The sequence below is a fragment of the Loa loa genome, assembly GCF_000183805.2.
Source record: "Loa loa unplaced genomic scaffold supercont3.306, whole genome shotgun sequence".
NCBI classification, from domain to species: Eukaryota; Metazoa; Nematoda; class Chromadorea; order Rhabditida; family Onchocercidae; genus Loa; species Loa loa.
Genome location: NW_018108486.1, coordinates 29,696 through 55,750, shown reverse-complemented (window position 1 = coordinate 55,750; position 26,055 = coordinate 29,696). Strand labels below are relative to the sequence as shown.

Below are 26,055 nucleotides of genomic sequence, written 5' to 3'. Positions count from 1 at the left end.
ATTTCATCTGATTTAAAGAAAAAATTAGGACAGTTTATCATTCAACGATTCTTTTCATTTTAATTTTTTGCATCAAAAAACGAAAAAATTAATTCAATTCAGATTTCCTTAGAATTAATTTGTTAGTTATAACGATCATCATTTTTTTGATCAAATTTTTGTATTTAATATAAAGAAAAATAAAATATAACAAAAGCAAAAAGTTTACTTTAAGAAAAGGAAAAGGTTAAATTAATTAAATCGATTGCTAACAGTTACATTTTATGATTTAATTAAATTCAACACTTCAATGTATTCAGTTAAACTGATAATATTTTAATAATTTCAATTAAAGAATAGAGAAATTTTGAAAACTTAAAATAAAATAAGATAAAGGGAGAGATATTGCAATAATCATTTTAGGCTATATCATACATTAACTATTAACAGTATTCGGTAATTATCGTCCAATTATAGGTGTAACTGTAGTTACCGTATCCGGATATGGTGTTTGTTGAGCATATCTGTAAATTAACCAAATTAAAAACAGTGTTTTTCTTTTGAATTTCATTAAATTTTCAACTTTTACAAATTATTTTATCTCAAAAAACAGTAGGAATACAGTAAGTTCTTAAGTAAATTTTGAATAAATTGAAAACGGAATAACCGAAATGATTCGCATTCTATGAAAGCGACACGTTTATCATTATTGATTATCTTATCACTATTACGTTTAAATATTCCAATGTATGATGTACATATTATCAATTTCCAATCAAAGTTATCAGCATTGCTATTACTAGTACACAATGATACAAGTAGCATTGATAATGTCGCAATCTGTAAATGTAGGAAAATGAAAAAAGATAATTAAACCGATGTTATCTGACAACGAAATCAATGTTATCAGTTTTCAACAAGGAAAGATATCAGTGAAATTGTTAATGGTTTCATTTCAATTGATAATTTTAACTATTTTTATCATCTTTACTTTAATTGATAATTTTTATTCCACTGGAATATATCAAAATAGTTCGTTTAACAAAATTAAACTGAGGAAAAAGAAATAAGAGGAATTCATGCCTGAATATGTAAATTTATAAAAAAGAAATTTATTATTAAAAACAAGTATTAGTAAAAATTTTTTGTTTACTTGTTTTGGGGAAAATCACAAGAAATGATACTCTTGCCAAGTTTTATTTGAGCAATTAATTAATTAATTAGTTAATTGAAAAGTAAAATAAAACAGGTGCAATGCATCGAGATTAATACTTACTGTAAAAGTAGCTAATGGATACCATGCAATTGGTACTTCACAGAAAATGAGTAGCAATTTTTGTGCTTTATTAGCCATTGCTTGTAATATCGTTGGAATAGAATCCAACTCTGAATATGCAAATTTGCAATCAGGCCATGTTAATGAATGTATAATTGATGTCTCATTGTCACATGACCGTGGGAAATGATGAAATTGAAGAGGTATAACTCGAAAATACAGATAAAATAGAGCCAATGCACCAAAAATACCAGCAAGTAAACCTGTGGTTGCTCCTTTACCATTTAAGAATGGAAAAAGATAGCTACAGGTGTAAAGTGCTGTCATCGGAGCTGCTAAAGTGCTAAAAAATGATTTTAATTTAAATTTAAATGAAATCAATTACTGTGACAAACTATGTATTCATTAAAATGGAATACAGTATTGATTGCATTGTTGAGTGTAAATAAGTAATATACGGTTAAGGTACCATAAATAGATGCTTAAATTTTTTCTAATTTTAATAAAGAAACAAAAATTATGTTTAAAAAACTAATCTTAAAATTAGTAGTAATATTTGCCCATATCTTAATGGTTTATCAAAATAGAGCCAAGCATTTGTGATTGCAATAATTATACTTCCAGCTATTAGTAAACCAATCTAAAGTTGATTTAAATTTAATTCAAATTTAATTCAAATTATCTTTCCTTTTTCAATTATCTTTTTCTTATTTCTTAGTTTCTTTTCTTAATTAACTGCATCAATTATCTTTTTCTTATTTCTTAGTTTCTCTCCTTAATTAACGACATTAATTATCTTTTTCTTATTTCTTACTTTCTCTTCTTAATTGATTTTTTTCAAAAAATAAAATGTGAAAACAAATAATTTAAAAGATAAATAGTTAATGTCAAAAATAAATAATTTCAAATTTTCAACATAATAATTTCATGAAAAATTTATTAATTCGGCATTTTATAGATCAACAAATTGCAATAAACTAACCTGTATTGAAACAATTTGTTGTTGAAGTGATCGTCGGATTAGTGATAATCTTAAGAAATCTTCCCAAATCAAATTTATCAATGCAAGCTGAGTTAGAATGATAGCAAATGAAGTGATAAGTGATAATAATGCAGTAATGAGAAATGGAAATAATCCATTATCTATTTCTGGTGGCATATTTTCTTGGCTCATATCAAATATTGAAAATGAATTTCTCGGACAAAACCAATTAATCTTATCATTAAATAAATAAGGTGACATAAGAATTGCGCTAATTAGAAGACCAAAAAGTCCTACGTGAATTACGAGCGATTCACGTAAACGTCGACATGATGATAGCGAGAAATATTGCTGTAAAAATTTTCATTAATAATGAACATACAAAATTATCACTTTGCTTCTTTTACTTCATACTAATTGATTACTAATTATTAAAATGATGATTTTCCTTGATTGCATCAATCAATCAATCGATCAATTGGACAAAATTATTTCCAATTAATAACAATTAATCTTCTCACTTCATCAAGCTAATTAATCATTACAACAATATGAAGCTAATAACCTGATATAATAATGGACTAGTGATAAGAAGATGTAAACCATTTAAGATACCCAAATAAAATGCAGTCCATGAATCAAATGATAAATAATCACCGGATAAAATGATATCAACGAAATAATATATGTGATTTGCAAGACCATCAAATATTATGCATAAAATTCCTAGTATTGGTAGCTAAATTTTAAATTTTATAAAAATTTCAAAATTATCATCATTTTTGCATTTTTTTTAACTATCATTTTTTTTACATCATAAAATAGTTTATATTATTAATTGCGAATGATTTAGCTTACCATTAATCATTTGAATATTGTTATCAGAATTATCACTTAAAAGAAAAAAGGAAAGGAGGAAAGCAAAGAAAAAAAGAAATTGCTGTCATTTTGGTTATCAAAGAAAAAAGAAATTGCTATCATTTCGGTTATCAACGAAAAAAGAAATTGTTATCATTTTGGTTATCAAAGAAAAAAGGAATTGCTATCATTTTGGTTATTACATTTACTTCTAATTATAGCATAAAAATAATGTTAGAATTTTGGAAAATTTAAAAATTTTTTCAAGATTGCAAGTAGTCCTTTTTTTTAAAGAAAAAGAAATTAATTAGTGTGAGAAACATTTGATAGGATGAAAAAAGAAGTTCAAAGGTCATGATATTTTAATTAGTTCCCTCTTAAATTTGCATTAGTAAAATTGTTTCCAATTTAAATTTGAATTGTATTTATTTTATCATATTTACAAGTTAAATTTCCTCTTTTTACTATTATTAAACATTAATTAAATTAAAAATTAAAATAAAATTTAAAAATGGAAAATTTTTTTCTATTCTCACACAAATTATTGCAAGGAAGACATTGGACGAAACGCTTGTTTGCCCACCAAAAGCAATCGCAAAAATACCGATATATCCCAATGCAGAACATATTATGTATGGTGATAAGATGGATATCCGAGTGATAAGTGATACTGTCATTATGAGCAATATCATGGAAAATATCATTAAAAAAATCACATTTAATATGCAAACCAATATATACACTGAAAAGAAAATAATTAGAAATAATTATCATTTATCACTGAATGGAAGTACGAAACTTTTTATTATGTAAATTAATCAATGATAATTTCGTAAAAATTTTTAGTGAATTCAATTATATTTTAAAAAAATAAAAATTCAATACTTTAATTAAAAAATTAAAACAAAATTTAGTAATGAAAAGATTTTACAAAAAAAAAAAATTAACGAAACAATTCTTTAAAATAATATTTGAATTAGCCAAGTTTAGGTAAAAATATTTCGAATTTTCTTTTTTGCACATACAAAATGATTGATTGAATCGTAATTTAATATAATGACATATGCTAGGTGATGGATTATAGTGTAGTATTGGACTAATTAGTAAAATTGTTAATAACGCAGCACATCCATAACCCAATAGGTAATATATTATATGTTCAACTGCAATAAACCATTTTAAAGCATTTTAAAAACAAAATTTAAAAAAAATTTAACATTATCAATAATTTTAACAAAAGCATCATTTCATAAAATTTTCAGTTTGATATTTCGCCACATTTTTAATCTCAATTCAACTAATTAATTCATTTAATAAATCATAAAATTGTGTAAAACCAAATTGGATCGAAATATTTGTTTCAAATAAAATAATTCAAAATATGATACTTTAAATATTTTTTTTTTAAAAAAAACGGAAAATTATTCAATCGAAAAAAATATTTCTTTTATAATCGTCTAATATTTGCGTCAGATTATTTCAAAATTTTATAATTGTAATGAACAAAAAAATGGTGAAAATTTTTAAATTTTTTCGAAAAAAATTTTACAAATAATAAAATTTTTAAATTTTAAAATAAATTTTATATAATTTACCAGAAGATATAGGTAGGATAAATATTAATGGCGCAATAACAATTAATGTACAATTGATCGCCGAACGAAATAGACTGATTTCACTTATACCCTAAGAAATTAATCAATGATTTATGTAATCATTTATACATTAGCATATTGTATTCTTAAAATAGGTTATTAAAAAAATAACTAACCTGTTGAAAATTTGTTGGACTTATAAATGAAGTAAAACAAAGATGATTAAGGCCAAGAATGATAAAAGTAATTAGTATTAATGATATTGGTAGATACTGTAGTAAATCGATCCATTGCATAATTTTACAACGATCACAAATAATTTTCAATTTTATTGTCCTATAAAAGAATGAAAATGTTTTCTTTTGTTTTTATCAAGCAAAAATAACAATGACAAAATGATTGGAATCGTAAAAAAAAAAGGAAAAGAAAAAAAGTAAGTTTTTTTCAGAAACATTAAAATTTATGCTAATTTTAATCAAACTGTTAAACTTAATGAATATTTCATATTCAAAAGTTAATGAGTGAAATAAATTGAATTGCAAAATTTTTTAAAAATTTTCTTTAATCCAAAAAAATTATTTAATTTAATTATTTAATCTTGATTGTTGTTCTCTAATTCCATTTTTTTAATTTTGAATTAAGTAAATATTTTTAGGTGTGATCATTAGTGGATAACACTCATCAGTGATTTTTTTTTTTACAGCAATCAATATCTTAGATCGATAATTCACTGATCAAAAATGACAAAAAGTTTTGTCAAATTTTCACTAAAATCGTTTAAAAATTAAAGGATTCTTTTTTTTTTAAATTTTCTTTAATCCAAAATACCCAAACAAAAATTAAAATGAAAATGATGAAAATACTATGCACATTAAATTCATTTTTTTTCTCCTTAACTTTTAACTGTTCAATTCATTAAACTATTCAAGGATACGACGGTAAGCATATATTATATAAGCAAAAGTATCAAATCAGCTAAATCAAAATGTCACCTGATTAAGAATATCTTGTACTGTAAGCATACATTATTTGATTTAAAAAAAAAAAAAAAATCAACAAGCTTTACTCTGTTACAGTAAACTTGATTTAATCACAATCATTATTGTTTTATTAAATTATTTTCATGTCAAATAATTAATCTTATTGATTATGCCATATGAGCTATGTAACATTTATCATTTTTATATTCTATATATATATTTTAATATTTTTTTAAAATATTGTAAATTTTTCGACATATTTATATGTAAAATATTCCACTTTTTTCTTCATTCCATACCTTTTGTTCTATTAATTTTTAATTATACAATTCAATTAGAATATACACTTTTGAAGTATTACAATTCCTTCAATTCCATTTTCTCTTTTTTTTCTTTATTTCCTAATAGATTTATTTGCAACAATTATTCAATGAAATTAAAAAGAGAAATTTAAATTTATGCATAATTCTATGCATACATATATATACTCATTTCCTCAATAGATTATAAAAATCTAAAAATTGAAATATAAATTCTCTTCGCTAATCATATATTTGCAATATTTACAGCAATTTTTTTTACAAAATCTGTTGACAAAATTTTGGTATACTTTTACAGAATACAAAATCGGAAGATAGACAAGATAATTCGTTACAATTTGATGGCTTTAACATTATAGTATACTAGAAATTAGGCGAAATATATTTGAAAAATGAAATAAGCTTAGCATTTTTCACAAATAATTGCTAACATTGATGTGATTTTAAAAAAAAGCATTAGTAAATTTAATTAAATGAAAAAGACCGATATTGCAAAAGAGTAAATTGCAAAGAGAGTTTTAGCGCATCGATATCAAATAGCATGGATGAAAGTTTGCAACCATTCTCTGATCAGTTAATAGTTCACATCATCTGTTGTTAGCAAAAATCCGAAAGTCCAACTTTTGATTGATAGATTGGTTGGAAGACTTCAAGATGTCAGCTGTACGGCTAATGAAGTACCGCAAAAGCTTCTTTTTTTTTGTTGAAGAAATTGGTTACCAAAATGATAAACACGTCACTCTTGATGTTGAACATTATTATTAACATTGCTATCATTAAAAAAGCTATAATAGTTGTAATTACTAATTTACTTCTACTAGAACAAACATATTATCGCATTCATCACTGATTGAATCATCATCGTTATCAACATTATTATCAACATTAGAGTATCATTTTGAATTTTTGCTACTTCAAAGTAGTGTTAAAAATATTTTTAGGAAAAGCTGATCATTACCAGAAATGCTTATCTCAGTTAATGAGATTTTATGCACAAATTTGCTGAATCAAAGAGCATTCTTTCGAATCAATCATTTTAGTTCCAGTTTTTCGTTCATCAGCCTTCCTTCATTTATAAAACAATCGCAAAAGATTGTAAAGCCATTTTTCACATCTATTTCGAAGAATAAAAAAATAAAAAAAACAAAAGACAAAAAAAGATTAAAAAAAACAAAACAAAAAACTATTCTCAAACCAACGTTGTTTTTAAACAAACTTTATTACACAATCAAATACTCAATTGGAAAGAATAAATCATGCCTATAAATTCTAGTTTTACCAAATTTTCTAAGCATAAATCAACTAAATAAACAGTCTCAATAAACAATCACTCGGCAAAAAATCAAATAATACAATTCATCGATGAGAAAAAAGTTCATCAAATTAAATAAAAATGAAACCAAATAATTTAAACAAACGGGACAAGCTGCAAATGAAATTCAAATCTAAACTGATGAAATAATGATCAAATAGAGTTTGGAGCATAGTTTAGATACAAAACAACAAGAACGAGCTCAAAAGCAAACACACACTAACCCGCAAGAAAAAAGGAACAAAAAATGTCAAAAAAAAATCAGTTAGTTAGGGAAACCAATTATTTCATTTTTGTTTTCATTCTAATAGTATTAATGTGAAGTGGTAGCTAATTTCAACGAAAGGTAAAATGTTTCACATCTGATTTTCCTGTTTATACTTTACCTTAAAATACTACTGAAACATTAAGACATTAGAAGTGCTAGGAACTTCAAAATCAAGCTGCCGACTAATGTGCATATAAATGAACATATCCCACAATGTTCACTGCTGAGTTACCGGTGAATGTGAACCACTTTTCAAAAATTCACTCGCGAAACGGTCCAAATCTGTGTTCAGGAATGATGCTTTGCCTCTGGAATATTCAAGTTTTACCATATTTCCACAACTGAACTCAAGTTATCTTATGAAAAACCATAACAGGCTTTACTGACTTCATTTCCTTTGGAAGTCCATAAGTTTATGATCTTCCGAAGATAATAAAGTTATTAAAAACAACGGATACAAGCCTAGCCTATGCATGAAGAATGCTCTAAAGCAGCATTTGAGCTTGAAAATTCGGCAAGATTTCTATTCATATTATACTGATATAAATAGAAGATTCACTATTGCTATTGCACTATTGATTCACTATTGCTTACCGAGATTTTCCGCTTTTTCTTCTAAGATTATCCGAAATGTCATTTTCCTTTTTATTATCCTTTAGCAATAACTTGAAGAAAAATGTAATAAAAAACTTGCTTTATTGTATTAAGTCCTTTGGTAACATGATCAATTTTCCCAATTTCTCTCCGCATGTTATCAAGCTCTGTTTTCATTTCCTGATGCACACCACCTACTGTACTTTTTAGGCCTCCAAGCACTTGTTGCATTTCCCTTTAAAATGGAGTATTTTTGAAATAGTTAGGAATTGTCCAGGTAATGTTTTTCCGAATAAATGTCAATAATTAAAGCAGATAGGTAGATAACATTTAATTCGTAAACAGCCCCTTTTTACCGTCCTTTTTTTGACAGCCTTCGTATTCTCAACAACAGCGCAGTGTGTATTAAGGATAAACGTCACTAATATCCTACTAATAACATTTTCATTTTATTTAATTCAACTAGAGTCAGGCCAAAAACTTCACTAATTAAAGACTTTACAGCTTGAGTGATTTTAGAACAAGTGTAAAATTCAAAAGTCAAGTAATAAATTAAATGTAAATGATTGCGATAGCACTTTTCTCTGACTGAATTCAAACAAGAGCTGACCTTAAAACTTGCGTTTCACAGTGCAACGTATGTGTAGTTGCAACACTACGCATCCTCGCACTTAAATGATGTCGGAACTGATCTTTCAAATGCTGCTCCTTTGCACCAGAATTCCAACGCCAGTACTCCACAGCGTACAAACCACCATATAACGCTACTCCAGCAGCGATAAAACGCCAACTAACTGCCCTAGAAACCTGAAAAAGAATTCAAAACAATTATAGGAAATTCTATTGTTCCGATGATAAGTATGAGCCAAAATAACTTTTAGTATTGACAACAAAGACCAGTATTAAAACAATAAGCGCCTGTCAGTAAACGAGCTTCTAGAAAAAGTCTACGATATCGGCTATCTCTTTTGATCCCATTCATTATGCCTAACAATACTGATATAATATTATTGACATAAATATACAATTTTTAAAAATGTTGAAGAAAATCGAAAATTGAAAGTCGAAACTACTTTACCAAAAAGAAATCGAAAACTAACTATTCCGCCTATAACAAGAAGGCCAAGTCCACCGTTAGCAACGTAACCAATCGAAGAAAGTAAAAGTTGAGCCATTACGGCATTTTCCTGTGAATCAGCAGCTGTTATCACTTGCATTTCTTCTTGACAATTGTGCTGCATATTTCCTTCCCCAACTTCTGTGTTTACTTGTTTACTGTAACTTCTCTGAAAGATAATTCCATGTCAAGGATATATGTAAATTTCTATAATATGCTTAGTCATTACTGAAAACCAATAAAGCCTTGAAATCAAAAAACACTTGCGAAATTTCTAGAAAGAGAACGATCATGAATATTTAAGTGATGAAGAACTCTTTCTTGATTGAGATCTGATAAATATTTCGGGTGTTTCAATTTACTGCAAATAATACAACAAGTTCAACTTATTTTTGATCCTGGCAGCTACTAGCCTAACTACCACATTCATTGGTATGCCTCCAAAATTTACATGCAACTAAGATCCAATTAATTAATGGACACATGTAATTAATTTATTTATTTGCTTATTTATATAATTTTCTGCAGAAAGTGCTATATAATGCAACTAAAACCGCCAAAAGTAGTTTAACAAAAATCGAAAATTTCAAAAAACTCACGAAAGCATCAAGTAGTGGTTGATTACCCACAGCAGTTATAGGTTTTCCTAAACGATATGCATTAATCCGTCTGATGATCGCTGTAATACCGAATGAAAACCGAAATTCCAAATCTTCCCGAAAGTCTTGCATCAATGACGGACAATTGATGCAGATTGAAAAATTGAACGGAGGTCGATATCGCCAAATCTGGAAACGAGAAATTATTTCCAACAAGTACAACAAACACTATTTGGGCAAATTTTTATGCTTCAGTTGTCATCCAATTTTGTTTGGAAATTCCCAGAGAACTGAGGCATACTCCAAAATCTGAAATCAAATCAACTGACACAGTGAAACAATGCAACTGTCGAATTTATGGAACGGCTCAGTTCGCAAATTCCTTAAAAGTTAATACCTGCTCCAACTTTTTAGTATATGGTTCCGCGAGTATCTGGTTAACATGTACTGAAATGAAACAAAAATTACTAATTAGAGACTTAAGCAGATATTTAAATTCTTTAGTGAGTAAATCGTTGAATACTTTACCCTATGCCATGGGGAAAAACTAAACTATCTATATCAAATATAAAAAACTGAAATATGAAGTGAACACGTGAAAAAACTGAAATGGACGATTATAAAAAAACTAGCATGCTTCAATATGATAACATGTATTATAAAAAACGTACAATACATGGAATTTTCCAAATTCCAAATGCGCTGCATAAGACCTCTGGTACAACGCGCTTCCAAATCTTCCGTCACAATTTTATCCACAAAATCTGCCAAATTCTGTAACATCACTTCCAATGAGAATAGGACAGTAACTGAGAATTTTTGAATAATTATCAAATAAATCACTGATGTTATCTAACAGTCGATATTAACCTTTTTATAGTCTTCAATGGAAGCAGGTTCGTCGATGAATCTGTCATCAAATCTGTCAATAATTGACTCCAGTTTTTGCATTTCTTCATAGAAATCCGCTGATACTTTCAAATGCACCTGAGACAAAATGCAATCATTATGGCATTCAAGAATTCGCCGTACGAAATAGTGTTGTTCTAATTGATAAACTTGAATGAAATAACAAATATACTTCATTCCTCAATCTCTGGGATTCAATGACAGCAAATCGCTCGAATTCTTTCCAATTATTTAAACATTCCTTAAATACTGCTTCCTTCGCTGTATAACCTAATTGCAATTCAGTCCTGAAATTCGTAAAAAATAATGATTCGTAACAAAAAAGGAAAACTCGCTGCAAATATTGATAGGCAATAATAAAGCCTACATTTGAATGAGCTTCCGTAGATGAAAAAATAACTTGTCTTAATCAACTTCATCTTTAACTGCAAGAAATTGTACGAGACCAAGAGATTATTTAGACCAAGAGAGCCACGTTAGCCACGTCATATATTACCAAAAGTTACTTTCCGTTACAAATAATAGAATTCCCAACGCAGATTAGATGAAATGGATTGAAAAGTATAGATTTCCTTGGTTAACATGATACAAAAAAAAAGAGAACTCGCTGCAGTACAGTTCTAAATATAGAAGAAAATCACTTTAACTTAAGAGAGAAATTTAAATTACCAAAAATGTGATTATAAAACGTCTATTCAAACTTACTTTCTTTTAAGAGTACTGCTCTGTACAACATCCAGATTATTTCTCATTTCTCCCACTATTTCGCGGGCTCTCCGCGCATGAGCCTCAAATTTAGTGTTGATTGCAGATTTCGAGATGAGTTGCTGAAATTTTGAAAAATAAGTGCCTCCTACAATGAGAAATATATGCTTCACTTCCTTCATTTTCCCATTTATTCTTTTTTTCTTTGCTTCTTTCCTTTTTTATAATGTTAGTTTTATCCGTATTAAATCTATCCCTACCTCAAACTGTGTTTCGAAATTACAAAATTCCATCGCACGATACTGATGTCCTTCAACTTGATAAGCTGAAATCGAACAATTTATCTTTGAAATCTATTTTAATGAACTTTGCCATAAAAAATTTGCTACAAAACAGCTCATTAGCAGTTTCATTTGAACAATTTTATAACAGGCAACTGAGATTTTCAGATATGTAAAGGAAAAAAAAAGACCCACCATGTCGTATTACTCCTCGTTCTTTCAATCGCACATCCAACATTTCACGTGCTGATATGAAAAATATGCGATTTGCGGCTTCTGCTTCACTACATACTTTAAGTTCGTTTACAAGGAACTGCCTAAATCGCGTCATGTGCTGTTCTCGGATCTGAAAATAAACCAGTGAAATAAAACTAAAAATAGGAGACATTCAGCAACAGAAATACAAAAGCACAGAAGACAACGCGTAAAGATGGAAAAAATTTTCAATGATATGGAGTTTAATTTCTAGCATAGAATGAGCTTCACAAGAAGAACTCTAGATTATGGGCAGTTGAATAGTTGAATTCCACAACACCTTCGCTTTCCTAATAAATTAACCAAAAGAAGTGTAAACAAATCAACAATTGATAGGGGAAGTGGCCTCAAAAAATCTACCCACAGCTTTAAGAAAACCAAGACGTTTTGAGGTTGCAAAGCTTTACTGAATTGTAAGCTCAAGTTTTCTTAAAAGTTCTGAGAAGTTAAAGCTTTCGTAATTCAAATGGCTTATGGCAAGCAAGTTGAAATTGGAAAACGAACAAAACTGAAAAAGAAGAAAATGCAACAGGACCAAAGCCTGACTAAACACGACATCAACTCAACTTTTCAACCTGTTGCATATTTTCCACTTCGGCTGCACTTGCATCCCATCGATTGTTGAGGATGAACATATTCGGTCTACTCAGCTTCGAACTCACTCGATGGAAAAAACTTTTCTCAGCCTGTGTAAGGGTTGACTCAGCATTGCAAACCAAAACAAATACATCCGCATCCATACAATGTTTGTCAATCCAACTATCAAATTCCGGTGACAGATCTACACCAGGACTGAAGAATTTCATAGTCACTTTGATCATGTGTTTACCTCGTTCTTCTTACTTATTATATGAATAATCATTAAACAAAGTTAGTATAGAACTGCGCATCTTTTTCCCCTTTTAACAAAAAAATTTAATCAGCATTATTCTGTTGCTCAAAATATTAATTTGCCTAAATTATACAATCTTAAAAATTGATAAAGACTTTCGGAATGAATTCAACAAAATTCTAAAAATAATTTTTCCTAATTGCATTGTTTGTAATATCAAAAAAATTCCAACTTCCAACCTAATTTAAAAGAACTCATCCTTAGTGCTGCATAAAAAAAGGAAAAGATAAGAAAAAAAAAAGAGATGATTTTTGAAGTAGAAGTCATGAAATAAGTAATGAGAAATCGAAAAGCTAACCTGTCCACGATAACAACATCGTTCTGTAGTAAACGTGATGCTGATTTGGGATAAAAGATACGTAAAAGTGAGTCTTGGCCCATTGCAGAAAGTGAAACGTTACTGTCACTCATTGCATGTCCTAGTCTTTGCAACTGTTCGATGTCCATTCGCTCCGATGAATCTTCATTTAAAACAAATTTTTGGTCGTCTGAGCTTCCTTCCACCTATAGAAAAATTCACAATTCCAATTGATTTTTTTACCGCAATTTATTGTAAGGTTCAGACTACTGCATAAAAATTTGCATTGACTTGAAAATGATGAAAAAAACGTAAGTGAAAGGATTTACTTGCAAAAAACAACAAGTGGTATGCCCCATTCCTTGTGGCAACACCTTCGCATGCAACATGGCATTAATCACCGAGCTTTTCCCATTACTTGTCCTGGGAAAAAAAACTGTCAGGATTTATCTATTTATATCTATATCCATACCTGTATATATATATATATATATATACATGTATATATATATAATATATATATATATATACATATATATATATATATACATATATATGTATACATATATATATATATATATTAGAATTGATTCAAGAAAAATTTTGCAAAGTGACAAGCCCTATCGTTTTCCACAAAAGCGTTTTTTAATGAGTTTAAATTTGTATTAATCAGTATTCAGGTATGGTTTGGTTGCGTTTGTTTGCTACATTGTCTTCTAGATGCGGATCATCTCAAACAACAGCTGCTTAGAGTTCAGCTAACAACAAATCCTTCTGAGACACCTTCTTCACTTTTGCAACATCTTAGTACTGTTCTGGTTAGTAAGGGTTCCTTTTTTTTTGAGTTTGGGTAAATGTGAGCTTTTATCAGGGTTACCAGCTAACTTTTTCCAGATTTCTTTGGGAAACCGCCGACCGCAGACTAGAGCAGGTCTGCTTATGCTGCTTTCAACATGGCTGCACAATTGTCCACTCGCAGTTGCACAGTTTATCGCAGTCGAAGAGAATGTCCAGTATTTAACGACACATATTGGTATAGCATAAAATTTCAATTTCAAAAGTTTTAAAGTTGTTGGAGTGTAATGGACTCTCTTGGTTGGATAAAACTTGTAAAGTCTTCTCTATATAGATATTCCCGTTTGCATGTTCATGATTTTTCTAAATTCATTTTTTTCCAAGATGGATATGGCACAGAAGGTTCTGAGGATGAGAATCAAGTTGTAAGGGGGTTAATAGCCTTTCTGCTTACAATATGCTTAGTCTTCGATGAAAGTGGCGAGGATAAAAGCAGGTAGACTCTGGACATTCTCAATGCGCATGCATTTTTATTTAATCTTGGCATGCATCGGCAACTAAATTTACTCCTTCATTGTTTTTCACTTATCAGATAATTAAATGATGCTTTCCAGAAAGAATGCTTTGAGTATGGTAGTGGAGCGCCGCGTCGGAAAGGAGAAGTTAGTTGAGTTACTGGAAGGTCTCTCTCATAGTGAGCATTACGTAAAAGCTGCACAACGACCGCAACCGTTGGCGAAATCAGCTCAAGACTTATTGTTGGATTATCATTTTACGAAGTTCTTCAAAAGTGTCGAGGGTTCCTCAAAAAATTTTTTTTGGTCATAGCAAAGCTTTTTTACTTGAATTTTAAATAATTCCACACTTATAGCCAAAACGCCAGAATTAAACCTATTATATTCGACATTCCTTAGGTCAAATGGTCAAACAGATATGTCCATCTGCCGAAATAAGTTCTTCCAATATCAATAATGACAGTGTTTTTAATTCATACAAAGAACTGATAAAGCGTCAGGATGAAACAATCGCATCATTAAGTCAACAGATAAAGAAGCTCAAAGAAGATGCTGAAAATCAGCAGGTTTTTACTTCTATAGCCAATTTGTAGCCTTTTGTGGTATGCGATCTGTTGTTTGATCGTTTATTTATTAGTGTTATTTCATAAAATCCAACAAATTAAGTAATCAGTTTTTAGGCAAATTAAAACACTCATTTTTCTTTTCAGAATTATGATAAGGAAAACGAATTAGCTTCACTTTGGAAGCAGCTTGCTGAACAGTGCCATGTGAATGGAACCAGTATTTCTGGACAACAAGAAATTGAGCATTATAAGTGGTGAGTGCTTGGAAATCTTTCCCAAAATATTTTCCCAAGCCATAATCTTGTATATTCTCCCAGCTTTTGGTCTTTATGATTTGTTTTTACGATTGGTGGATCCACAAAACTTGGATGATTAGATTAATGCTTCAGCTTTCATAATAAGGCATCCGGAACTGTTTAAATTAACCTACAAGATTATTTCTCATTATTTTAAAGCTTTTTCTCCTAAAATTGCATTTTTTTTGACCAATATTTGACCGTAAAGGCGACTTGAACTTTGCTTAGTTTCATTTTTTTTTTAACTGAATTTTCAATAACATTTGAGTATTAATATACATTCCAGTATGGCCATGCAATGGCAATCAGAGGCGAAAAGGTACCAGAAGTGGGCAGAACAATGGCAGCAGTACCAGATTACTCAGGTTTGTTTAGATATTCGAAAGTTAAAAGCATTTTTCGTTATCAGTTTGAGATATGAACATTGTTATTAATTACTCCATAGAGCTCAGATAATTTTCAGTCATCGAACCCTCAAGATCCAGTGGTGGAACAGCTTATCTTTCAAAACAAGGAATTGGAAGAGCAGCTGGAGCACGGCTGGCAAATGTACAATTCTCAAGGACTATCATTAGCAGCCGCTTTGTCAGAGATCGAACAAGCAAAAGCAAAAATTCGTATTCTCGAAGAACAAATCGCTCAGACAGCTTTGGATCGTACTTACAAACAAGTGGTACCTGCAGAGGTTTTTTAGCATTATATTGAAAGAAATTTTGCTACAGTTACTGGGTTTTATTTTTTTCCATAAAAAGGATGGGTTTTGGAGGAAAACGAGGAGGGTAGAACGAATTGAATTATTTAATATCCCACTTTTTCTTTTGCACACTTATACTTTATTTTGAAATGGAATTTTCTAAATTTCTTGTTTCATTCAGATAGTAAATAGTGACGAATTGACAGTATTGAAAAAGGAACAAGAAGATTTGCTGGTATTACTTGCTGACCAGGATACTAAGATACTTGAATATAGACGGAAATTAACGGAATTGGGGCAGGCGGTTACAGATGACGAGGATACTGATGCATAATGATTTGTGTTTTATAAATTCATATTTTATAGTAGGGAAAATTTTGAAGGACAAATTAATTTATTATGAGAAATATCCCCGTTATTTTAACATGACTTGATGATTTCAGTGATGTGTACATGTCTACATTCCACATGTTTTATCTGTGATAGTAGCAACAGCCCATGAAGCGAAAGTTTTGGACACTTTTCATTAAATTAGCGCAGCATTCGGGTTTTAGATCAACTTTTTATAACTGTTTGGTTTCTGTTATTTTTAAATATTATTTTCTGCGCAAATGAAGGATCGTTGGAATATAATTATTATTTGCAACATTGTTTGCATACGATGACTATTAACAAGTGACCGTAATCGTTGTTTCCAGTTGATTTACGCATAAAATACAATCTGTGGTAGGAATGTAGAATAGCAACATTGACATTCTCTAAATTTAGAGATCACTGTTTTGTCGCAAACCTAATTTGGCACAACAGTAAGACCTCAGGATCCAAATGAGACGTTAAAAATATTTGTTATAATTGCAAGTTTATCAAACTTTAAGTTCGGTTTCTTGTCCGTCTATAGACGACAACTGCTTCCTTTGATATCTACGTTGTGTAGAAAATCTCGTATCTTATTGAAAGGAAATTAGTCATAAGGCGAAAACTGGTACATTCACCCCAAATATATTGAACTGAACTACATGCGAATGTAGCACTGAAAAACATATAATAAGGGTAGAGAAAGGAAACCTCGTTATCACGATGTATGGTTTGCTTGTCACTCTCGTCCTTCTTGTTTCCGGTCATTTTTACCGTAATAGAACCTTTCGATTTCCCAGGAAAACTGTACTCAGCGACAATTTGTCCAGGAGTTATAATTCAGTTCGAAAGCGAGGGTAGTTTTGGATGTAGGGTTTTTAACATATACCTTCCTTAGCTTATCTCCAGAAATCCATGACGTGCAGGTGTAGGATTAGGCGAACTATGTGTGTATTGGTACCTCTACACTCACTGGATAATCATTTGAAATTTTCTGCTACTAGAGAAACTTGACTGTTATGATTCAGGATAAAAACTGGTGGAAATCGATTTAGGAAACCAACCCACTACTGCAATAAATTCATGGAATATAAAAACCTTAAGTGAAGTTTAAATCTTCATTTCCTGCATTCTATCCCTCTACTTTCAACGATGTACTTCATTGCGATATTATATGCCACATACCGCAAACAAAACTTGGCGGTTTAATTAATGTGACCATTGAGCCATGAGAGCCGTCGACTTACAGCAAATTGCTTAAAATGTTTCAGTGTGATGATCCTGAGACCTGTAAAGATCCGTGCAGCGAAGTGTGCCGATGACTGTTACTTTACGACTGATGATAGAGGTTAACATGATTCGAAGTTTATAGACAAATCAGTCTCGAAAAATAGCAGTGTTACCAAATTCGATGCTTGATGCTTTTCCGCAAGAATTACATTCAGATCAAATGAGCTTTTATGCATTCACTCAAATTAACTTTTAGTAATACAACGGGAATGCGTTTCGAACTGTTATTCGATGGCATATTCTGGGAAAGTATGTTGCATGTGCGTGACAATTGTAATACTTTGCAATTGTAATACAGATCATACATTTGAAATTTTATATTTTGTTTTTAAAGAAAAAGCTTACATATCCAAAACAGATACTAGATCATAGTAAATATATACAACAACGGTAAACCAATCAGAACAATTGTTATACGTATTTTTATATGTATTAAAAAGAGGAACGTATGAAAGAGAGGAAAACTACCCGAATGAAACTACTAGGAAGAAAGCCACAACCTTTTTTGCTTCTTCAGATTCCCTTATATTTTGTATCTAAATCCCTTCCTATTATATTTTGTATGTAAATTACATTTTCAGTGCATTTCAAATATGAATCTTAAACAATACTTGAACCTGAAGTCAATCTTCAAAGATTACACAGTAAAAACGATCTAGTCCGAATAATTATGAAATGAAATCAATTGCAGATCCAGCTACAGTATAAACCATCTCAAGATTGGTCATGGTGTCGTGCATCTTATTATTTTGATTTTGGTAATTTCCACCTGATAAATTTTAAATGTCGGAAATAATATTTACACATAATGCACTTTCAAAGGTTGTGGCAGTGAGCTAAATATAAATTAAGTCTTGCAATTTCATTGCATGACATTGAGATAATTTAATTTTAATGTAAAGGTAACATTACGTGAAGAGTCGAACTTCATTACAGTCCCACCCTTTTTCACTTCAGAAAAAACCAAAAACATTAGGAACATAAAGGAAGTTCGTCTTATTACTAGAACTATTTTTAAAAACAGCAAGAATTAACAACTATTCATTTGTTGTACTCGGTTTCGGTCCTGTTGAACGTAATATTCGTTCGAGAAATTCCTTATTCGTTCTTAAACAGTTTGGCCTTTTCCTGAAATATTTCCCCCACTTATTTTATTTCTTTGCTGTATTTCGCATAATTGAAATCATTTCCTTTGTGCTGTATGATCGGGACATGTGAGGTTATACGCCATTGTTAAGACTTCATTGAATCAATACTTAAACTCCTGGTTGTATAACCTGACATATGTATAAAATAGAAACAAAAGGTCATCATGAATTTTCAAATGAAACATACCACCCCTGCGGTCCAATTTTTTCGTAGCGACGAACACCCGACACGGCATCTTTAAGAATCTCTTCTCGAGCCTTTTTTTCTAATTCAGATAGTTCATGCCTATCCATTTCAGCAGTCGGGAGATTTACTTCTGCGATTACCGGATTTAATTTTCGTTTCGCCTTGACAATCAGTTTGTCCAGTTGACGGAGTTTGGATCCGTTATATTTTTCCTTCATTGACTCTGTATGCACATCATGCAATGTTTCCTCGAGTCAATTGTTATTTAATGACCAAATCCTACCCAATACTATCATTACCGGACAACCATTGAATTTCGCTTAGAGTTCATAACTCCCAGCGCGTTTACTCATTGTTTGTGGCCATTGCTATCCCCGAACGTTTCACCACTGCCAACCATACAAATCTCCAGCATTGAGACAAACTACTCACACATAGCACAAGTTACATATAACTTTCTGCAATCTACAGGACAATAAGAAGTAAAACATCACGTCACAGAAATTTTATTAAAAACTGATCAGAAATTTGGAGGGCACAAAATGACGTGAAAGACAATTCCGAATTAAAAGGGAGAATCATATATGTGTAAAAACGAGACAAGGAATTAGGAGGATAAGTTCACATCTGTTAAGACGGGTCCACAAATTATCTGCTTCTTGGATGCTTCTAGCAGATAAAGAACACGACAATGTGACACTGATCCTTTAAATCTTGCACATAATTTCTATACAAGAAATAACTACATCAATCAAAAGATCACATGGTGCAAAGAGACATTGTTCTGCATGAACATTCTGAAGGGACTTCCCATACAGGGGAAAAACTCGGTAAAAAATGAATTGTAATCGTCAATTAGATACATAACACATTACGTTTCAATAATTCTGTAAAAACCATGGCAGATATTACATGAGTGGTAAAACAAAAAAGAAGGAAAAAATAATAAAAAACACTATCACAACCGTGCTAATTTAAAAAGGGATAAGCATGTGAAAAACTACTGATATACAACGTCACTTTCATAAACACGAATCAGTCATAATTAGGAGATGGACAATAAAGACTATTCGTTTTCAGTTATTTCAAAACACCACTGGCCGAAAAAAAAAGTAGAAAAAACGGGAACACGAGACCTAAGCAATCACAGAAGCACAATGACTATAACAGGATCACTCCAAAAGAGAAAAATAAAAAGGTAGACAGAAAGTTGGTTAATCTACAAAACAAATTGTAGAGTAAACAAATATTAGCACCTCCAATAATAGACTAACAAAGACCAGAAAGAAATTAAACGAACTGCTGGGTAAAAAAACTGATTCATCCATGACGATATTCTGAACATCAAAAAATTTGAGATAAATAGGTTCGGATATTTCTCCACCTCTACCATATTAATTCAAAAAGCAACATATACTAGACGACCTGGTTGGTATGTCCATGCGTTCTTCGTGTCCCGTTCTTGACCGCAATGAAATAATCGGGTCAAAAATTACCACAAACACTAAATACTTAACCTCTCTAATGATCTCAACCAGAATATGAAAGCATGACATAAATCAGCTCCCCTCCAAAAGGTGTATCAAAACACAAGAACTAACTAAACAGTAATTTGGCAGCTGAAAAAGTCATTTCTTAAGAACTGAATTCACCAAGAACAGAATGAGAGAGTTCGAGGTCAATACTAAAAATGTAACCTAACCTGATATCTTAGGAAACCTATTTTGACATATTTAGGAATGAAAACAACAAACTGACGGGTGTAAATAGACAGATCTCTGCATTTTTAACAAAGAAAAAGAAAAGAAAATCTCAGAATTATTAAAGCTGAAGAACGGCACCATAAGATTTGAAATGTAAATAAAAGTTTGGAATCTTTAGAAAAGTACAAGTCAAAATCAGCAGGGACAATCCACTCATGTTGAAGCTTTTTTTTCCTTTTAAACATAGAAGCCTATTTCATATAGCAGCCTCCAAACGTTTTGAAGGATAGAGGGGTGCAACGGATGACAGGCCTGAATGGGAAAATGATTCACAACTTTCCTCAATAACTCCACTATCAAATGAATTAAAACTAAGACGACGTATGGAACATAAATTTAAAGCTTGCTGCGGTGTATTGGGTGATGTATTAGCAGCACTATTCGACGTATTGCCTTCCATCTCGGATAAACCCGAATCTCGCTCACGTGGTCCATCGCTACGACTTATCAACGAATGCTTGTCCAATTCGGCATCAATTCTTACTGCTTCCATTTCAGCGCATTCGGCTACTGATTCCTTTATATCTGCCACGAACCGATGCCTAAAACTGCCAGGAAAATCAATGATACAGAAAAAAAGAAACCATGGAAAAGCTACTCCCCATTTCATCCACTTCCCTTACCTGTCGTCGTCGTTTTTCGAGTTAAAATAAATTTCTTGTCCATCAGACAGTGTGACCATAATGCCATATTCATAAAAAGGAGTCTCGAACATGCTAACACGCACCCCCAGCAGCATCATCCATGTGCGTAATACATATTGGCAACATGATTTCCTCTTTGAAGCCATTTTTGCAATCTAAAACTGTCAAATTTTACAGATTATATTCAACAGCACAAAAATAAGAATTTGGATTCCGACAAATTACAACTATAAGATTTAAGTGTTCTTTCCCAAAATGTTTTCCTAAGCTATACCAAAATTTTGGGAGTGCCTTTGTCAAGTATAACAAATACCTGATAGAAAAAGATCACAAAATTGCTAAAAATTCGGATGTTAAAAATTTACCAACAGAAGATCGTTGAACAAAAAAACTTCTCGTTGATGAGCGTTGGCTGGTTGTCGCTTACTACGATCAATAATCTGGTTCAAACGACAGTAACACACAAGGCGACGATGTGGTTCGGCCAAGCTCTAAAAATGTCTAAGGTTGTTGAGTTTGTCTAACCAATAAAAACTGGGAACACGTTTTCAACCAAATTTTGAAGTTGGATTATCCGACTTACTGGCTTATCCTTGCCAACCATACTTTGATCAACCGCTATAACCTGCGATACATGATCTGATCCTGTGCTAAACGGCGAGTCACGAATCCGACGGTAAATACGAACCAACAGTGCCCTACAAATTGGATAACAAAGTATAAAATATAAATATAAATTCTTATATTAACAGAAAAATTACACTCTTGCTAGAAAAATAACGTTTAATTTGGGAGCATGTGCTTATCTATCAGCTTGTTTCACATACCTGAAAATTAGCATACGGTATCCTTAAGAAGAAATGGGAAATAAACCTGTCAATGTCGTATCCTGCATCGATTCCACGTAAATTATTGATGAAATCTCCCACCTTCATTTTTAGTGATGGTTTGATATTAGGCGAATGAAGATCTGTGTTTAGCATAACAATGGCAAACGCCAAGATGAATATTGTATCTGCACTGTGAAAAAGTGCAGCCTTATCAGGATTGCAGACGGCGTAATGTGCAGAAAACACCTGCAACGAATTACACTAGATTCCTTAATGACATTAAAAGAAAAAAATCGTTAAATTTTAAATTTCCAAAATTCAGAGTGGACAGAAAATCAAGGTGGCTAGAAGATAGAAAAGAACTATTTCTAACTGCTGAAGCCTTCAGTAGTATTTGATCATTTAATTCAATGTGTTGCTTTAGAAATGACCAAATTTCACTTCATGAATAACAGTCGTGATACAACCCACCAAACTGTCCTATCTAATCCATTGCTGAGGGATTTATTACAGCTAAAGTAATTTTGAAAAATAAGGATTAATTACGAAATTTACAGACCTGCATAATTCTCTCGATTTTCTGCGCTTCTCCTGGAAGGCGAAAAAAAGAAAGCGTGTGCCTGAGGGCAATATCCACTTCCATCCCATGCAAATCAATCTGGTCAACGAAATGACTAAAACTGATAATTGACTACCACGAAAAAGGTAGGGAAATAGAAAATGTGAATGCCACTAGAGAACGGATGATGACTTCTAACATTTTTTACAATCACTTTAGAGCAGAATTATTTAATCAAATCCTTCGACAATACTTAAGGATACTTACTTTAATTCAGGCACTTTCAGCAAACAAGTCAAGCAACTCTGTAACTTCATTTCTTTTAGTTTAAATGATTTCAAGCTACTGGTTGCAGTTCTGCAATTGAAGAAGTCAAGGAATTATCTACTGGAAAGTAAAATGCCGCACCTGAGAACAGAGGACTGAAAAGGACTGTGCAAGTGCCCAATGTATTCACCAATCATTTGTTTACTTAAGCCACGACGATGCAATAATAAATTAGCAATTGCGAGCGAATTGTCCTCAACAAAACCCCATTCAATGAGATACTGTACACCACGTGTAGGTTTCCTGAAAATGTTTCAGATATTTTCCTTTATGTTTTAACTCGAATTTAACAAAAAGAACGCATGTATCCAACATTGACGTTTATATACTTTTAACTTTTGGCAAATTGAATCTCCTCTTACTCGCTCCTGCTTCTTACAAATTATTTTCAGAATATACAACTCACTTATTAAAGAAATTAAGCGCTATTCTATATTGACGCCTTCTTCGTTGATCTGGTACTCCAGGAGCATTCGATGAAGTGCTGCAAACAAATCTAATCAGTTAGATAAGGAAACTAATAACAACTCCGAAATTTGTCAAAAATCGTCAGAAATTCCAAACATCAATCTAGCTCTCTTCAATTTCCTTACAACCTTATTAGTTGATGAAAATGATCACTTGCCCTTCACTATTCAAAAGCGAACTGAGATTGCCCGATGAGAACTTCCAGAACAAAATTACTCTTCAATTCTAACTTTTGATTTCTGGGAGACTTATTTCGCAAAAGAGTACAAGTATCATGATTATTCACTAACTCTTATAGAAAAGCAAATGAACCTTGATCTTCCTGGCAAAAGCAGTCTCTACGTCACTACGTTAGAATCCTGTTTCGAAATAAACATTAACCTGACTACTTGACATGGTGTGGCATGTTTGTCGAGACGAGGAAGTGAGTTTGAATGGTTGCTACGCCCGGTAACTGCTGATGAACGAGGAAGCCAAACATGTGTTGTTGGATGCGTCACATCTGTCACAATCCTGAACAGAAACACAGATCGAAAAATATTCTCTCCTGTTTCTGTTTTGACTAGTTTAAATTCCATCTCCATCGTCAACAAAAAAAAATTTCGTTAGGAATCACATAGACAAACCTTCGCTGGGAAAGTCGAGGCGACAAACACTCTACTGCAGAACGATGAGGTGATTCACTGTCAAATCTGGCACTTCCAATACTTTCTCCAACTGCCAAAGGTACTTTACAACCTCGTTCCGGTATCGATATCTTGATGCGTGCCGATGGATTCTTCGGCCTAAAACAGAGAAAAGAATCCAGAAAACGACAGTCCTAAACCAATGAATCGTGATCATCAACGAAGTTCGGATGTTGTTTGATGGACCAATCTCACAATTTAAAAAACATCAAGACTCACTACAGACGTACCTAACTGGTGTAAGAGAAGGTCGATAAAGACATGCTTGAGCATTAGATGCAACTGCGAAAGATGCATCACGCTTTAAAACATCATTAGATCCCTGACATACATCACGCTTTGAAACATCATTACATCCCTGACTGCCATCAGTTCTGGAACATACTGCACTATTTTGGATGGGTAACACCAGATGCTTCCACTGTTTCAACAAACATGACTGACGGAATGCTCGTTGTATTCGTGTGGCAGCTGTATGAGCGCGCAGACGGCCACCATACCGACGCTCCAGTACCTAAAAAAAAAAAATTGCAGTACTGGAACCATAACACTTACAGTTAAATGGTTAGGTCGTTAGGGACGAAAACACATGCAAACAACACCATAACATATGAATTTCGATATATCATAAAATTTTTTGCATGTTAAGAAATCTCTCTCTTACCTGAAGTTGCCGACGACAGAGCTCGTCAGAAATTTCATAGCTCGTAAGTGTACGAACCGATATGGTTGGACCACGCCACTCGCTCAACATTCATCAACCCGATATTCTAGTAATATTTTTGATAGCGATAGTAATAACTTATATTTTAACACAGTAAATATACATACATGTGCGTTGTTCTCTGTCTAAATTACTCAGAACTGGATAAATTAGGAAGCGAAAACTGTATAAGCCTCAAGTTCATCAATTATAATTTCTTTGAGAGAAGGTAAATCCAAGTAACACGCTAAGAACACCTTTAAATCCGAAGCAAACCGAATGAAAGAAATGACTAGCAAAATGTCTTTTTCGATAACAACGAGCCCTTATAAACAATTTAGCTGTTACGAATGGAAATCATTTCTACATATAAATATTGCAAAAACCGATGATAACTAACATAAGTTATGAACCTAACAATAACAAACGAACAAATTCTTAATACGACACGTGACTCAGAATGAAACTCGATTCCTTTTTTTCGAGGAAATTCTTATATAAAAGGATTTCATACATAATTGATCGATTGTAACAACTGGATGTGTGCTAGTGCCAGCAGAAAACGTTATGACGCCTACCACATGTGTGTAGTACTGTGCGGTATCCGCCGGATACATTATATATATATATATATATGTTTATGATATTCAACAGATAAGTTTCATAATCGCTACTTTTGTTTCTTTTTGCAAATGCAGTACTCGCTTGATATGTACAATATTTGTTGAATACGTTCAGTACTCAATTCGATAGATCATTCATTGAATATAAATTTGTCGTAATGTAAAATTGAATGCAAAAATTCAAAAGAACAAAGTGAAGTTTCTTAACAATTCTCGAATATACATGTAAATGTTTGCCTGATCTAAAATTAACGGGTCGTTTTGACGGGGTTTCTCCAGTATATACAGATGAATGTTTGTCTAATCTAAAATTACGTGACAGCTTCTACATCATACAAAAGAAAAAAAAAAAAAAAAAAAGGAAAGAACCACCAAGATAACATTCAA

General features: G+C 31.6%; 7 protein-coding genes across 7 annotated transcripts; 2 read left to right on the top strand and 5 right to left on the bottom strand.

Annotated features, from left to right (window-relative positions):
- Positions 1–439: 439 nt before the first annotated feature.
- Positions 440–1,599, bottom strand: LOAG_02378 (hypothetical protein; the record flags this gene model as incomplete). The annotated part of the gene is made up of 3 exons (XM_003137916.2): positions 1,256–1,599; positions 647–819; positions 440–503 (listed from the first exon to the last, which is right to left on the bottom strand). The coding sequence occupies exons 1-3, from the start codon at positions 1,580–1,582 to the stop codon at positions 440–442; spliced, it is 564 nt and encodes a 187-aa protein (XP_003137964.1). The 5' UTR covers positions 1,583–1,599.
- Positions 1,600–2,207: 608 nt separating this feature from the next.
- LOAG_02377 (hypothetical protein) lies at positions 2,208–4,986 on the bottom strand (the record flags this gene model as incomplete). Its single annotated transcript, XM_003137915.1, has 3 exons — positions 2,208–2,588; positions 2,803–2,976; positions 4,867–4,986. 3 exons carry the CDS (start codon positions 4,984–4,986, stop codon positions 2,208–2,210), a joined length of 675 nt encoding a protein of 224 aa, XP_003137963.1.
- Positions 4,987–7,675: 2,689 nt separating this feature from the next.
- On the bottom strand, positions 7,676–13,609 carry LOAG_02376 (transmembrane GTPase fzo-1; the record flags this gene model as incomplete). Its single annotated transcript, XM_020445993.1, has 15 exons — positions 7,676–7,878; positions 8,265–8,399; positions 8,775–8,971; positions 9,265–9,450; positions 9,881–10,069; positions 10,278–10,327; positions 10,552–10,654; positions 10,751–10,867; positions 10,962–11,076; positions 11,495–11,616; positions 11,755–11,819; positions 11,971–12,121; positions 12,606–12,822; positions 13,221–13,426; positions 13,550–13,609. The coding sequence occupies 15 exons, from the start codon at positions 13,607–13,609 to the stop codon at positions 7,788–7,790; spliced, it is 2,004 nt and encodes a 667-aa protein (XP_020303613.1). The 3' UTR covers positions 7,676–7,787.
- Positions 13,610–13,902: 293 nt separating this feature from the next.
- Positions 13,903–16,420, top strand: LOAG_02375 (hypothetical protein; the record flags this gene model as incomplete). Its single annotated transcript, XM_003137913.1, has 10 exons — positions 13,903–13,915; positions 13,941–14,038; positions 14,115–14,253; positions 14,400–14,511; positions 14,630–14,814; positions 14,930–15,096; positions 15,241–15,350; positions 15,679–15,757; positions 15,856–16,077; positions 16,268–16,420. The coding sequence occupies 10 exons, from the start codon at positions 13,903–13,905 to the stop codon at positions 16,418–16,420; spliced, it is 1,278 nt and encodes a 425-aa protein (XP_003137961.1).
- Positions 16,421–17,715: 1,295 nt separating this feature from the next.
- Positions 17,716–18,764, top strand: LOAG_02374 (hypothetical protein; the record flags this gene model as incomplete). Its single annotated transcript, XM_003137912.1, has 5 exons — positions 17,716–17,788; positions 17,927–17,979; positions 18,065–18,120; positions 18,422–18,488; positions 18,633–18,764. 5 exons carry the CDS (start codon positions 17,716–17,718, stop codon positions 18,762–18,764), a joined length of 381 nt encoding a protein of 126 aa, XP_003137960.1.
- On the bottom strand, positions 18,710–19,452 carry LOAG_02373 (hypothetical protein). Its single transcript, XM_003137911.2, has 2 exons — positions 19,066–19,452; positions 18,710–18,858 (listed from the first exon to the last, which is right to left on the bottom strand). The coding sequence occupies exons 1-2, from the start codon at positions 19,281–19,283 to the stop codon at positions 18,768–18,770; spliced, it is 309 nt and encodes a 102-aa protein (XP_003137959.1). The 5' UTR covers positions 19,284–19,452; the 3' UTR covers positions 18,710–18,767.
- Positions 19,453–21,024: 1,572 nt separating this feature from the next.
- Positions 21,025–25,114, bottom strand: LOAG_02372 (loner ISO1; the record flags this gene model as incomplete). The annotated part of the gene is made up of 12 exons (XM_003137910.2): positions 25,007–25,114; positions 24,573–24,856; positions 24,283–24,441; positions 24,038–24,169; positions 23,595–23,672; positions 23,270–23,431; positions 22,862–22,976; positions 22,346–22,548; positions 22,056–22,170; positions 21,838–21,963; positions 21,452–21,627; positions 21,025–21,370 (listed from the first exon to the last, which is right to left on the bottom strand). Exons 1-12 carry the CDS (start codon positions 25,094–25,096, stop codon positions 21,025–21,027), a joined length of 1,986 nt encoding a protein of 661 aa, XP_003137958.1. The 5' UTR covers positions 25,097–25,114.
- Positions 25,115–26,055: the final 941 nt, after the last annotated feature.